Source organism: Agelaius phoeniceus, chromosome 20, assembly GCF_051311805.1.
Source record: "Agelaius phoeniceus isolate bAgePho1 chromosome 20, bAgePho1.hap1, whole genome shotgun sequence".
NCBI lineage: Eukaryota > Metazoa > Chordata > Aves > Passeriformes > Icteridae > Agelaius > Agelaius phoeniceus.
Window position 1 is genome coordinate 3702470 of NC_135284.1, and position 15038 is coordinate 3717507.

General features: G+C 43.7%; 1 protein-coding gene across 6 annotated transcripts in view; it reads right to left on the reverse strand.

Moving 5' to 3' along the window:
- The window catches only part of SPECC1 (sperm antigen with calponin homology and coiled-coil domains 1), an 85188-nt gene that overhangs the window by 38035 nt on the left and 32115 nt on the right, over nucleotides 1-15038 (reverse strand). The window contains exon 1 of one of the 6 annotated variants that reach the window (XM_054646957.2): nucleotides 14340-14600. The exons of the other annotated variants lie outside the window; for them this stretch is intronic. Within the exon in view, the coding sequence (XP_054502932.2) occupies nucleotides 14340-14379 (40 nt within the window). The 5' untranslated portion in view covers nucleotides 14380-14600. Of the gene's footprint in view, nucleotides 1-14339; nucleotides 14601-15038 lie in introns of those variants that run through there. 6 annotated transcript variants of the gene reach the window in all.

Below are 15038 nucleotides of genomic sequence, written 5' to 3' on the forward strand. Positions count from 1 at the left end.
ATGTAGGAGGCAAACATTTTACCAGCCCCAGGGGGACACGTGTGACATTATGGAATGAAGATTCAATACATTTATCTGCCTTTACATTCCATGTGCTCTGAGATAACACATATCACTGCAGTAAAGCACCAGCCTTGAATTTACATTTATTTTACTTGACCCTTAATTATACTAACAGTTCAAACACCTGCTTCCCCAGTCCCAGCACTTGGGAAGTGACAGCATTTGACTACATAATCACTTTTAAAAATGTTTTAATTTCTGCCTTGAATCTATTTTTTAGAACTGGAGTCAATACAAAATTATTTGCCTCTGGCCTTTGTCCCATTTGTGTCCCACAACCTGCCCTTTTCTTAATCCTCCCCTCCACCAACATATTAATAACCCAAAGGTTAATGCCATGGCCTTCTGCTGTTCCACAGTGGAGTTAACAGGGAATGTTCCATTTAGTACCTTATTCCTCAGTTTTAATCCTGTCATCTCTTAAGCAAACAACAATAAAAACACATTGTTTCCTTCAACATATTCAAAATTCCACGTCAGTAATTCACTGTTCCATAGTTTCAGTAGGTACCAAGCCTCCTGCACCATCGATGTAATTGAAGCACTGATCACCCACCAAGCATTTCAGTCATGTAAGACTAAAGCATGGAGAGGGATGCAGCTTTGGTGTGATGTTTTGAAACAATGGATACCTTTTATTTGAATTGCAAGGGCAGGATAACTAACAAGAACTAAAAGGAAGCTATTCATAGCACGCTGCAATGTTCCAGTCATACATTTCAGAAAGGCAAACTGTTGCCTGCAGACAAGTTTGTCCTCTCACGAGGATGGTAAAGCTCTCTCATTCCAGCTCCTGCTTTTGCAACAGATCAGCAATTTCACTGTCCCGTGTCTGTCATCCCTAAATCCTCCTCAGAAAGGACAGTGCAACAAGAGATTACAAAAAGAAATTAAGGACTAACTACTCAAAGCCTCCCTGGAAGCAGAAGACAGAGGTGGTTCTGTCATTCTGGAATTCTGTCCTCACATGCCAGGATGTTTTAATAAAATTTCCCATCTGAAAAGAACTCCTGAGCCTCAGATAGAAAAGTGGTTCCTTGAGGGAAAGGTCAGTATAAATCAAATGGGCTGGAAGCACTTAGCACCATGGCTAAGTAAAGGCAATATTAACAGCCCACACTTGTACACCAAATAAAAAGAATTATTAAACCACCCCACACAATTTTACTGTGCTCTAGCACTTGTGGTTTAGTTGAAATATGTCCTTCTTATCAATTCTGGCTTTCAGCTCATCCTCTGGCTGTGACTTCAGAGAGCACTTCCTCAGGCTTTGCCAGGATGTGCTGAGGATCCAGAGCAGCACCAGGAACACACAGCAACAGCCAGGCAAGGCAGGCAGGTACCCTGTGCTCAGCCTTGCCCGGGAAAGGTCCTGGCACCACTTTCAGTTTCTCAGTAAAACAAACCTGCCTCGCAGGAGTATCTTAATTTCACCTGGTTTATGACACCAAAACACAGCTGTCTAGTGCCATTTCAGATGACCTCTAGGTATATTTAAAATATCTTCACTGCGCTCTAAGATTTGGCAGCACCTGTAGGAGATTCATCCCTTGCTCCAGAGGCAGACAGAATAACTGGGATGTCTGAAGACACCTGAAGTGCCAGCAGACATTGAACTGAACAGTCAGACTTTCTTCACAGATTTATAAACCAATGTTAGAAGGCAGATAACAGCAGCTTTTTGTTGCTACATTCAGAATTCCTCCAGCACCCTAGTACCCTTTAGCTGATTTCCAGCTACACAATGAATGATTTAACACAATGGATTAATATGGGATTCATGACATCATCAATGTGAATTTAGTCACAGTCAAGTCACAAAAGATGGCATTAGCTTGGAGTCACCAACCACAGTCTCAGCTGACTCACTCTGATAAACCAGCACATGTTACAGGGCGCCTGGACATGTTTTCTGACTACTTTTGTCAACTCAGAGTAAAGTTTTAAAGAACCTAATTAACTTGGTGCCTAAGATCCATTTTTCAAAAGCAGATAAGCCACTAAGACCTCATAGCTTAAGTGAAAGCCCAGGGGACTCGGCAGATCCCTTTCACCCAGTTCCAGCATTGATCCTGAGATTGATACTGAGACTGATTAAGAGTCAGTGAGGGATGTCCTTGGGGAAATGGAGACTGTACAGCACAGAGGAAGGATTGCTGTACACTTGAGTCCTTTAAAGTACTTTTTCACTAAAAGGTTTCAGTACACATCTGTTTTATTAAAGCAAATGAAACAGTTAAAAAACAACTTCCCTGCTGACCAGAGATCTTGTGATATCCAAATTAACAGGAAACACACTGACACATTTCACGGTGGCATGAGGAAAAGCAAACATTGAGAAGTAGGGCAGATAGAACAGCAGCCCTTACCTGCACTGCTGGGCTACTTCATACAACACCTACAGAGACAAAATCCCTGCACATTCTGCCACACTGCTCAACCCCCTATCCCTAAACCTCTGGGAATGGTAGGACTGCTTGGTAACAAATACTGAAGGGATGCACACAAGTAAATCAAGCCACGAGGAAGACTTGAATCTTCTTGAGAGCTGAAATGTGAGTGGGACTGGATGCAAAAGGCTGGATTTTCAAAGAGATGCAAGTGGCAAGAGATACCATCCAGAACCTACTGATATTTCCAAAACTGCTTGAGCTGATTAGAACTTCATATTTGAGAGTGAAATGGCTGAAACTTCTGCTCCACCATGAGCTTAGGCAAAAGTCAGGATAAAGAATGGCACTATTGTACTGTGCAAAGTATCATGGCTTGAGCTGCTTGGTACACAAAGGGAATGAGCTGAACAGGGTCCATTCTTCCCTGACAACAGCACTGGATACTCCTTTAAATAAATCTCAAAAACTCAGAGGAGCACACCATTTTCCATCTCTTTCAGGGTAGTCCTAGAGAAAGACAGTGCTTGCTGCTACCTGGTCTTTATGCAGCAGCAAACAAAGCAAAGCAAGGCTTGGCCAGCCATGGCTTTTCTGAATTAATCAGTCTGTTTGCAGAGTGTTAGTCACAGAGCCAACACCTTCACAGGTCAGCACCTCCTTGGGAAGGTTCACTTGTACTCCACCTAGCTTTACAAAAAGACAAGGAGATGGCTCCAGAACAACAAATGTGATTTTGATAATCCAGCACTAATTATATATTGAAGCTTCTGCTCCAAGAAGGCCTTTTACTCACTTAGCAAATGCAGACTAGGAGTAATTAAAACATTTGCTTTTTTTCTGAATCATTTAATGGCCTGTTGGACTGTCTGGCCTCCCTGATTGCATTGTTTGTGGAACAGGCACAATATGTAACAGGAGGAAAGAGCTAAAAGGCTTAATGCAAAGATTTTGATCTATGTAATCATGGTGGGGAGTGCAGGAGAGCAACTCGGGTACTGATATTTGAGATAGAGGATAAGAGTAAGACCAAAGAGAAATAAAAATTACAAAGTACTAGGGAACAACAGATGTCCGTACTGAAAAAGCTACACTAGAGAAGAAAAATAAAAAGCAGCAATAAGCATCTTGATCTGAGTAATTCCTAATTAAAGACTAGAGACCCTAACATTTGAGCTGAACACTTGGTAAAGGTTGGCTGATTTTTTTAGTTAGAAATACAAGTCTAGAGATCTGGAGTGCAAAAAGCACCCAAGAAAAGGCACTTTTGATAATTTAAAGTCAAAGTCATGACACAACTACTTGCCAGTAGTTTAAATCTGCAGATGAACTATTGGTAGGACATTCTTTTCAAGGGTGGCCACCAGCAGAGACTCTCCCACGGCAGGAATGTAACCCAATAGTAGAGATGACCTTAGAGTTGAAGCATCACCATTCAGTTCAAATTTTAGCATTTAAACAAGTACTAAGAATCCAGAAAAAGTCCCAATAAGTTTTATAGTGGTTTTAAAAGAAAAAAATGTCTGCTGCACAATTAAGGAATGATCACACACATTTTATTTTCAGCTTGTTGGATTCACCTGATCAATAGCTCTATCGTTCTCTCCTTGCAGAGAAAGTCACATTTAATTCTTCCAGAAAAGTGTTAAAATGAAAATAGAAAAAGATCAACTCTACTCAGTATCTGGTGGTTCCAAGCTCAGCACAGCCACAAGAACTGAATTTCAATTTCACTTTGTCACAGCTCAATTCTATTACAGTGGAAACAAGGTCGCATTCAGAAGGTAAATGAGAGGAGATCTGATCAAAACCCTGTTCACAAAGTCTCATTGTGAATTTCAGCTGACTTTTTCTGCTCTTTATGGGTCTGTTCATAGACAATTCCTCTCTGAATAACAGCAAGAGTAGTTAAAATCTCTTTACCCTGAGAGACTTGCCAGTGCCCAACAAAAGAGTCCCTCTGAACATTTTTGATACTGTTTACTTGAATTTCCTGAAAGTTTTTAAGCTGAAAATGAAAACTCAAGCTTGGATATCCCTGTTTTGAGCAAAAGTACAAAAGTACAGAAGTACAAAAGCAGTGCAGGCTCTACTGTACGAGGCCACTTCTGCTCCCAAAGATGCATCAGGAAAGTGAACTGGCTGAGCTGAGAGACAAGAACTGCCCTGTGCATGCCCAGTCTCTGCTGCCACAAACACAAACTTCTCCTTCTGATCTGCTCAAGAGTCAAGGAGCACCCAAGGGGCTCCACTGCTCCCTGAGGCTCTGGCACCAAGAGGATCACGAGGTGCTGCTGTGTTCACCCCCAGAATGAGGGACACAAACCCCATGGAATTACCAACACTGGTGCAGGTCAGAATTGGGGTGGAATCTACCCCTGAGCTGCTTTGGATTTCTGGAGTACCCAGCAACCTGGCATAACAAACACTGAGCCATCCAAAGCAAATGTTCAGGGAAATTCTATATCCTACACTTGCTGGAATATCCCTATGGTAAACTCAACACTACTTTTTTTGGAACTGTTAATACCACTGGGCCTGCCAAAAACTTTAGTCACCTCCAAGTTATACCCCTTGTCCAGCCCCCACAAAAGAATGACTAAAACTTTCAATGTGTAGCATTATCTCAAAATTAATCTGGTGAAAGTTATAGAAATAGAGAATTCTCCCTTTTTAAAATGAAGTACCCCTACTTGCTGGTCTTAATGCAAATTTGTAATTTCCACAACCATCACAGCTCATTATTAAAAACAATACATAATTTTTATATTCCTTAAGGAGGGCTTGATTCCATGTACTTGTGACATAAGCACACCAAAATTATTGGGATTTCTGTGTACTATGACACTTCCTGATTTTGTTTGTTCTGGAACATTTCCTGCCTATGCACCTGTAAAAACAAGATGGGATCAGGTATAATCATCTCATACCTACAGCTAAATCAATTTTAAGCTAAACTCTATTCTGGCAGTTTTTTAGACAACTGTTAAAAAAGAAAATCCATAAATATGATTTTTTCTGTGAAGAGGGACAAAATCACTGGTGTTTCACTGAAACAAAGGATTTTTTGTTTGATATGGTTGGTAAGTCTGGAGTTTCCTTTGTTTTCCTACCTGTTAGATCTGAGGCTTCTGCTTTCCAGAAGGTTTTTAGCAACTGCTGTGGGGAACATCCTTGGAGTTAATAGCACATCCCCCAGAATGTGCTGTTCAGAAAAAGCAGGGATTTTCTTGAAGATAAAGCAAAGAAATAATCCATCAACTCCTATGGCTGTACTAGGAATATTCCTGAGATAAATGACCACTAGCTGCACTAAGAATCCCAGGGTTTTCCTTGATTCTAGCTTGCAGACAAGGAGATCATTCTCCTCAGCTCAGAAAGCAGCTTCCCAGCTAACCTAGCCCAGAAGTCCTTCACTCAGCCATTGCTGGGTTAACAGTGGTGATAAAACAGCTGTACTTCCATTTCTGGAAAATATAATTATAATGGATAAAATACCAGCGCTGAGTGTTTTGAGAAGTACAGGAAATTAAAAAGCAAACAAAACTAACCAACCCTAAATCCAACCATACCAACTCACTTGGCAGTGGCTGTCAGTACTTGTGCTCCTCCCTGCACAGTGGTTGTCACACCTGAATGTGATCTGTGGCTCAAGTTCATGAAGGACTGTCCTAAAAGCTCCTGGTCCAAGAATCCAGCTGGAAGGAACAGTGAGAACCCTGCTCCTGCTCCTCCCAGACAAGTCAGGTGCTGTGGAGCCCTCTAAGCATCCAAGTCTGGTATCTCTCCACAAGCACAAAGGACAACCAAACGTTATAAGAGGGGAAATGCTTAATATCCAACACTTTCACAATCAGCAGGGTAATTTACTCAGCCTGTTTAATTGTTCAGGAGGCCATGCCATGGACTGAACCATGGAACTGACAGAGATACCTGCATGGGGCTTCATCACACTTCTCTTTCTTTGTAGAGAATGCTCGGATTCCTTGTCCTTGCCACTGAGGGAGCAGAGCCATCACAGAGGAAAAGAAGCTGAAAATGCCTCTCCAAGCACTGGGGTCAGGAATCCATGATCCCAACCCTCCAGCTCAGGAATGCTGCCCCACACTCGGCCAAAAGAACTTCTGTCCTCCTCAATTCCCAAACCCTGCTGATCCAGAAAGACAGGGGGAAAGGATCACAAATGGAAACATGAAAGGAGGCTCCTCTTCCTTCCCTAAAAGGGCAGAACTTAAAAGCTAGAAGCTTATTTTTTTTAATTGTTTGCTTAATGCTTAATAACCAGTTTGCATTGCACTGGTGTTACAACTGCCTTTTGTTTACTGAAATGTGATGGCCACATAATAAACCCAGTTTTATTGTCATTTCCAGCCTGCTTCTGTGAGGGGGTGGGGAAAGGACTCCAATTTAGTCTCCACTGCTCATCCAGAGCTTTAGCTCAGCCCAGCACAGAGCTAAGAGAGCTGGGAGCCAATACTGGGAACTGGGCTGAAATCATCAGAACTATCAACACAGGATGAGACACATCAGGAAAAGAAATGAGACAGAAGGGGAGAGGAGAAAGCTCATAACATAATGAGATATTTATCTATAAAACATTGCCCACTTCAAAGCAGGAAGAGCTTGAACTCCTTGGTTTAGAAAAAAAAGAGCTTTTAATTAAAAGATCAGTCAAAGATTTTCCACAGTCAAGCAGCCTCAAAGAAACTATGTGTGGAGGAGGCTGAGAGTAATTCTTAACATGATTAGTCCATTCTTCAAACTCAACAAGGTTTCATGAAAGCATTTCTTGAGACCTAGAAGATAAGGATTGTAGAAATATCCTCAGACCCTCAAAGAGGGGCTCTTCCCTTCTGACACCTCCACCCTGATCAGCTTTTGCTCTGGAAAAGCCTTGAAAAACATATTTAGAGCTCTGTGCCTCCCACTCTGTGGCTAAATAGATTGTAATCCTAGGACCCAGGGGTTTGGGTTGAGCAAAGTTACTGCCATGGACTTTAGGAGGCCTGGCTTGAAATATTTCTGTGCATTGCTCTAGTCAGCTGAAAACTGAGGCTGTATGAGCACACAGCCTTCCATTAGACAAAGGTCTAAAAGCCTTTGAAGGTTTAAATGAATTGCACCACTTTTCTGGAACACTCTTCCCATTCAAGGAATGTTTCCAGACTGGGATGGACACGACACCACCACCTAATCCCCTCCCAGCATTACAGCTGATGCTACAGGCTCTGGGGAACGAGACTTTGAACCACTTCCCTTTGGTCAAAGAATTTTTAAATGCTTTTCCTTTTCTGAAAAAATCCCCAGAATTTTGACAATTTAGCCTTAAATAAGAAAAAAATGCAAGGTTCTCTACAGGCTGCAATTTAGCAACTATTTCACATTACTGCAGAGACAACACCAGGGCTATTGCACTCTGGAGGAGCTTTCCCAGCAGAGAATTACCAGCCCTGGAATGACTCCTGTTCATGGAACCTCATCCCCTCTTACCAGCTGTTAATTATGACTAATGAACCTCATGCTGAGTTGGTTCTGTTCTGCACAAGCACAGGGAATCACCTCTGTTTTATTTCAGGAATCATAAGCATTTTTGTCTATGAGAGTAAGTATTCAGTTATATTTTTGAAGGTCTTTCCTGTATTGCAGAGAACTCAGTTCCTGCCAACAAATTTATCATTATCCACACCCATGTGGAAACAACTCCTATAAAAGGGATTATATGAACATAATTAGTTGGTATCACAAGGATTTCTATATCTTCAGTATAAATGCTGCAATGGCACAATGCAGAAGACCTTTAGGGTGTGAAAAATACAAAAGAATATCCTCCAGATGCAGGGAAGGAGCCACCTTTGCATTCTACATATTTCAGACTAATTAAAACAGATTTCTATCCTTAGTATAGGATGGGATTTCTTAATTCAGTTGGGGAAGAAAGAAAAGTCATCCAACAGAAGTAAAATGTGTCAGAGGATTAACTGCACCCTGCCCCTAAAGCCACTTTCATTCCATACATTAATAAATATGATTTCATTGAAGTTGCTGGTAAAATCCTTACTTGCCTGAGTAGCAATGATTTTTAACACTTAGCACCAAAGCACCCATCAGGACAGGAATGGGAGAGGAACAGAACTCTGCTCATGGGATGTGGACATATTTGCTTTGCTCCTAACATTTTTCCTGAGTAACTGAATAAATTCCAACCAAGATACAAAACCTACAGAGCTGGTAACAAATGGAAAATATATGTCCCTGTTTCAGCCAACACATCCCTTACACATGCTCAGAACTGAACCCTGAAAACTCATGTTAGCCCTTTGCTTTCCCAAGAGTGTATTTTTCCAGTGATGAATATAAAATTTGCCTGTAAGAACTTCAAATGTAAATTTTGCTGCTGATAAAAATGTAGAGCTTGTTAGCTGTGTGCTCCAGAGCCTGATGAAAAGGGCAGGAAGCTGCAGCTCTGATGTAATTTATAGCCTGAGAGAACCAACCCATGAGCACACAAGGGCAGAGTGCTCTGCCTCAGAACATGCAATCCATACCTATTGATGCTTGTGGAAAAACAATTCATGAAATATAATAGATGGAACATTCCAAAGAGATCTGTGAACACATGCCTGCTTTGGATTACAGGAAGAAAAAAGTTCATGCATGGAAAATCTAACAGTGTCTATTACCATCATCAGAGATCTCAGTTTTAGATCATCTTCAATCATCATGCTCAAATTGCTTGGAGATACAGAATGGAAAAGTAATAGAAAATAATGAAAATATCAAATTTTTGTCTATCTTCTACTGTCAGTCTGTGAGAATCACAGAAAAATCAAATTAAGTTCTCCTCAAGCAATGCAGTACAAACAAAATCAGAGAAGTACTCAAGCCTCAGTTTTAGAATCTCATCTTGTTTTGAAAGCTACATTCCCTGTGGAAATCAGATTTTATGAAGAGTAAATTAGTAAAATTGGGGAGGAAATGAAAAGAGAAAAAAATAAGACAGATTACTTTGCTGAAATACTGGTAGAAGGTCCAGAACACAGGACTGCTTCCAAATAAACTCCTCAGTACCTCCAGAGCTCTGGCAGCTCTCAGTGGGAAGACCAAGGGGCAATACATGCTCAGATTTCTTTGGCCAGCTTTACAGCTTCAAGATCTTGAGGAGCCAAACATATCCCAAACAAAAGGAAGCAAACTTCTCTTTCTCCATTATTCCCTATTCAGCATTTTTCCCTTCTCCTTCCACCCTTTTCCCTCTTTCAAGTAATTTAATGCTGTGTCAGAGCCACAACCATTCCCTGGCTGTTCCCTTGTCACTCTGCAGCTGTCAAGCACATTAACTAAACTAATGAGACAATCATTGAGAAAATTAGCTTTTACATTTACTATCATGTTAGATCTATCACTGGTAGGTCCTAAAACACCACCAGCACTGGGGCAAAAGCACAGTGCAAAGCTCTGGACCCACAGGACAAGTTCTTGCTGACCAGCTCATTCAGCAGGATTCCCAGAAACTCCCTCCTTTATCCAAAAATGGCTTTGTTTTGCTGATGGAAATTAATCTCACACAAAATGCATAAACCACATCCTGCTGCCTGCCATGCCCTAGAAGTTCTTCTTGTAAAAGCTGTCATCCTGCCCATGGAGAAAGCACTCCCACTCAGCACATCCTCCCAGCCAGGGCAGAAAACTGCTGGGAAGGCCCTGTGGTGGAGGAGAGCTTATTGATGAGCTTTTGCACTAATTTAGCATTCATTAGCCTTTCAACTTGGAATCAGGGGACCTCAGATTATCACTGAGCACTGCCTCAGATAATTCCAGAGGTAAATTACTCACACTGATGACTAAATTCCTCCAAGAGGTCAGTCCAAAGTGTGACAGTGGCTAATCCCATTTCACTGGTGTGGGAGCAGAGGGGACACTGCCACTGACTGATGTGTCTGTCAGTCCTTCTGAAACCATTTCATCATGTCAGCCCTATCAAGTCACCTCACGAGACCCATCAACAGAGCTGGCCCTCACTGGCCTTGAAGAAAAGCTTAAGTCAAGTAAAAATGACTCTCCAGGGGAAAATAAAGTTCTTCAATACCACTTTAATCAGCAGTGCGTTACTACTCTGAAAAATGAGAGCATTTGTAAACCCCCCATGCAAGAATGACTTGTGGGAGGAAGAGGTGACTAAGGAATTAAACTATCCAGTGGAGAGCAAATTGTGGTTTGTTGGCTCCACTGGGAACAAAAGGTCTGTGGCTGGCTGCCCGAGCTGCAAGAGGACATGACTTGCAGTCGCTATTTCCATGAAAGCTGTTATGTGATTCATTAGCTTTGCTGGCCCCTCTCTCCTCCCTCCCTTCCCCCCACACCATCATCAAACTCATCTGGTCTCTTGAGCTCTTGCTTGGCAGAAATGGTGCTCTGACATCCAACAGAGTTAAAATGAACGGCTCTCCCATGTTTGGGAGAAAAAAGAGGGAGACTAAAGAGAGCACCCAGGAAAGATCTGCCTACACACCCTGAAAACAAAGAACAGAAATGACAAGAGCATGTATTTCTACAAAAGCATTTATCTTGAAAGTCTCCTATGTTTTACACTGAAAAATCCCTTCCTCAAACTCAAATGAAGCCAGCCCTGGGCCAGGACAAAACAGACATAAGAAAACAGCTCAATACTGACTCAGTGCACGCACTGACACTTGATAGTCTCATCCAAGCCATGTAAGCATGTTTTACAAATAAACACAATCCCAAAAAAAGCCTAACCCTTGGATAACCCCACCCGTCACCTTGTTCCAACAAGAGAAGTTAACATTTCCCATTCAAGAGATTCTTTCAGGAAAGTTTTTGTGGGTATTGAGTCATTTTTTTCTACCTCTTCCCAAAGATATTCATCATCCATCACCTGCAGATGTTTAGAGGATAAACAACCCCCCCATCACCGTGTCAGCCAGTGTCAAAGAACATCAGTGCTCCTGTTCAGAAATAACAGGAGGCCTCCCTGTTTCCAAGGCAAACTGTGTTTGAAAGGCTTTCTCCCAATAAATACTGTGCACTGGATAATTCTGGATTCTTCCATACAGCTCCCAGGAAATGTTCCAGCTATTCCACAGGTGCTCTGGCCTCTCTTTGTATACACTGTTTCCTTGAGCTTGGGTAGTCAGTTTCAAAAGCAGAAAACTAATTCTGCTGACAAACTGCTGCAATATTCACTTGTCTTTCACGTAATTTTCTGTTTACTCTAAAACCTCCACTGGTTTTAAAAATATGAATATTCAGAGCACTGGGGAAACCAATGACTTGCAAGGAGCAGAGTTTTGGCAAAGAAGTGATGCAAACTTGGGTCACACACCACAAAGTTCTCACAAATGATTGTAAAAGCTGTTTAAAGTAAGCTTTAAATTAGAAGCTAGGAAAAGCCTATAGAATTTAATGCTATTACAAGCAATCCTCTCAAATCCTTGTTAGACACTCTCATAAAGATGGAGATTAATTTGATACTGGGCTGTTAGAGTCTTGTCTTCTGTTCAAAACATTCCCATCAGACACCAGCAGTAGATTCCTTTCCTGTCTTCTCCTCACCACAGTCCCTTGCTCAGTCAGTCCCAGTTCTTTGATTTTCCTGTATTCATGTGTTAACCTTCAACTCCTCAGCTTGGAGGCAATAATTTCCTTCCTGTTCCTGGACAGCACTGAGCAGCCCACCCAGAATTTACACTTAATAGGAAAACCTATTAAAGTACATAATACTCTTGTAAATGTGTGAAAATCAGTATTTTAGTTGAAATGATAACCAATATCATAACAGTATCAGATTTTTAAAGGCTTCAGTGCCCACTGACACCAAGAGGAGGAACAAAGATGCCCCCAGATGGTAAGTTTGGGGTGAAAGACTTAGAAATGAGCCATAAAATGTCCATAAAGTTTCCTAAGAAGGCAGACAAGGTAACCCTGAATGTCATGCTCAGGGAACAGTCAGATGGGTTGTCTGTCACTAAAGCTGGCTCATGAGCTAGATCAATAAAGAAACCCATTCCTGGGGTTTAGTCTGGTTATTCCAAACACAAGCTTACAAGTACCATAGTTGTTCAAGATGTTGGTGCTCCTGAATGAGAGCTGAATTAAGTTCACTCAAGCAGAAACAGAACTCGGAGATACCACGAGTATCACACTCTGATGTGAGAAGCAGTTTTTTGCATCCAGCTGTCAAAAACACAAACTCTGAGCTCCAAAGCCAGAGATCTGACACACAATAAGGACTATGTTGTCAGATTTTTTTCTTTTTGTCAGCAGGAATGTTCCTGACTCTTTTTCATGGTTAAACATTGAGCTTTGAACACATAGTTCAATACAAAACACTGCTTTTCAATCCTACTCATACCTTATGACCAGTGAGGACTCTCAAACAAGACCTAGTACAGCCTACACTTAAAAACTGAGAATAGTTCAAAAACTGCTTAGGTGCAACACAAGTATAACTCTTTCCTCTTCAATAAAAAAATAAATCAAGAGAAAACAAAGGATGAAAGAGATTTTTCAAACCCACAAGGGCTCTGCACACTCATTTATCATCGGCGTTAACAGCAATAAGCTGTTCAAAATGGCCCTGCAAAATCAGAGTCCGTTTGCTGCAACTGATCAGAAGTCAGCCGTGTGTCTCCTCGGGCCATTATCCAGCTCTCCCTTAGTTTATTATCAGTACAGCCCCTTCTAAATGACACTTTTAGCTCCAGCAAAACTTCACCGGCTGGCAGCGGCCAGCGCATTTCAGGGGCTGGGGATGTAGGCAGCCACATTCTCCAGCCTAAAGTTTAACTTTCCCTTAGGGCAGCATTTCTTCTGGTGACTGGATACTGGCAGCTTTTGTGTTCTTCATTAGCCCGGTGATTAACATAGTGCTAGAGAGTTCTCACTACACCTCGCTGCTGTTCCAGCACTCGCTGGCAGATCTGGTGTGAGCTCCCCGAGCAGCAATGCAGCCCTGGCTAACAATTCCAGAGATCAGGTACATTTGTATTTGCTCTTAGAACAATACCTACATATCGACCCGAAGTCATAGAAACCCCTGCTCAAGCAATAACAACTTTAATGGGATTTTGTGAATGAAATTCCCATGGCAACAGCAAGAAACAGAGTGCCAGGAAATACAACTGATTGTGGTTTTATGTGTGTTAGAGGGTTCTAAATTCGGAAAGAAGCTGAGAAATAGGCAGCAGAAAATAGTGGACCTCTGGGTTTCCCCCCTCGCCCAGCATTTGAAAAACAAGCAAAATAAACCAGAAGGCAAGCGAAGCAGCTCTACGGCATCAGGAACAAATTAGCAGCAGCGCTGGTGTACGGTGCAGACATTTGGCACACGGGGAATGCGATCTACCTGATACCAGCTCTCAGCTTTCTATGAAATCTGCTCCTGATTAACATGCAGAGCACTACACTTCTGAAAGGACAATGGTGGGAGACCTTCCACAAAGGCATCATTTTAAATTCTAAGGCCTGGAAAATTTCAGGCCTCAGGCCACGAACAATGGTGAAGGCTAACACAGCCAAGCTGCAGATCCTGACAAGTTCTATGCACATCACTACATCGGCTTTGTAACTTTTTAGTTGCATCATACAGACCATGCCAAGAAAAAGAAAAAAAAATCTGTCAGCGAACAGGGTCCCACCCTTGCAGACATTCTGCTCCAAAGGATTCCTTTCAGAAGAGCTCCCGTGAGGACGGTGCTGTGATCTCAGGTACGGAACGCCAATAAAGCTCATTTACAAGGCAAACAGCAGCAGTGTCCCCGGCAGGCTGGAAGCCACCAGCGTTGGCTGTGACAACAGCCCCGAGCCTCAGCCCCGGAGAACAAAACGCCATCCCCGCGGTGCCGCCGCCCCGCCGCCCGCACACACCTTGCTCGTGCTCCTCCGCCCTGCCCGGCTGGTTCCCCATCTCCTCCGGCCGCCCGGCTCCTCCCGAGCCCCCTCAGGCCGCCGGAGCCCCGCTCATGCCCGGTGCGGGCGCGGAGCCGCCTCTGGCCGTGCCCGGCTCGGGCAGCCCCGGCGGGGAGCGGCAGGCAGCGCGTCCCGAGCTGCTGCTGCTGGCGGCCGAGCCGCGCTGCGGCCCCCGCCGAGGCGGCTGCGGCGCCGCCTCCTCCCTCAGCCAGCCCCGCTCCCGGCCCGGCTGGGCGGCAGCGAGCGGGGCAGCGCCGGGGACACCCAGCGGCCGCCGCGGGAGCTGCAGCTCCGGCCGGGCCGCGGGCTCCGCGAGGGAGCGGTGCCCCCCGGCACCGCCTCGATGCCCCCCGGCACCGCCTCGATGCCCCCCCGGCACCGCCTCGGTTCTCCCCCGGCACCGCCTCGCTGCCCCCCCCGGCACCGCCTGGAGCGGAGCCTCCCTGCCCTGGAACAGCCGTGGCGGACTGCGGGAAGAGCAGAGAGCCCGTTCCGGGCGGTACAGCACGGTGTTTCCAAGCTAAACGTGGCTGGGGGCGAAGGAGGGCAGAGGGACCCTCAGCAGAGACGTGAGGAGCCAAATGTCTCCAAAGCAAAGGCAACGTTAATTTTTAGCCAGTTCCACCATGCTTAGCAGGGAGCAAACAGACCCTGCCC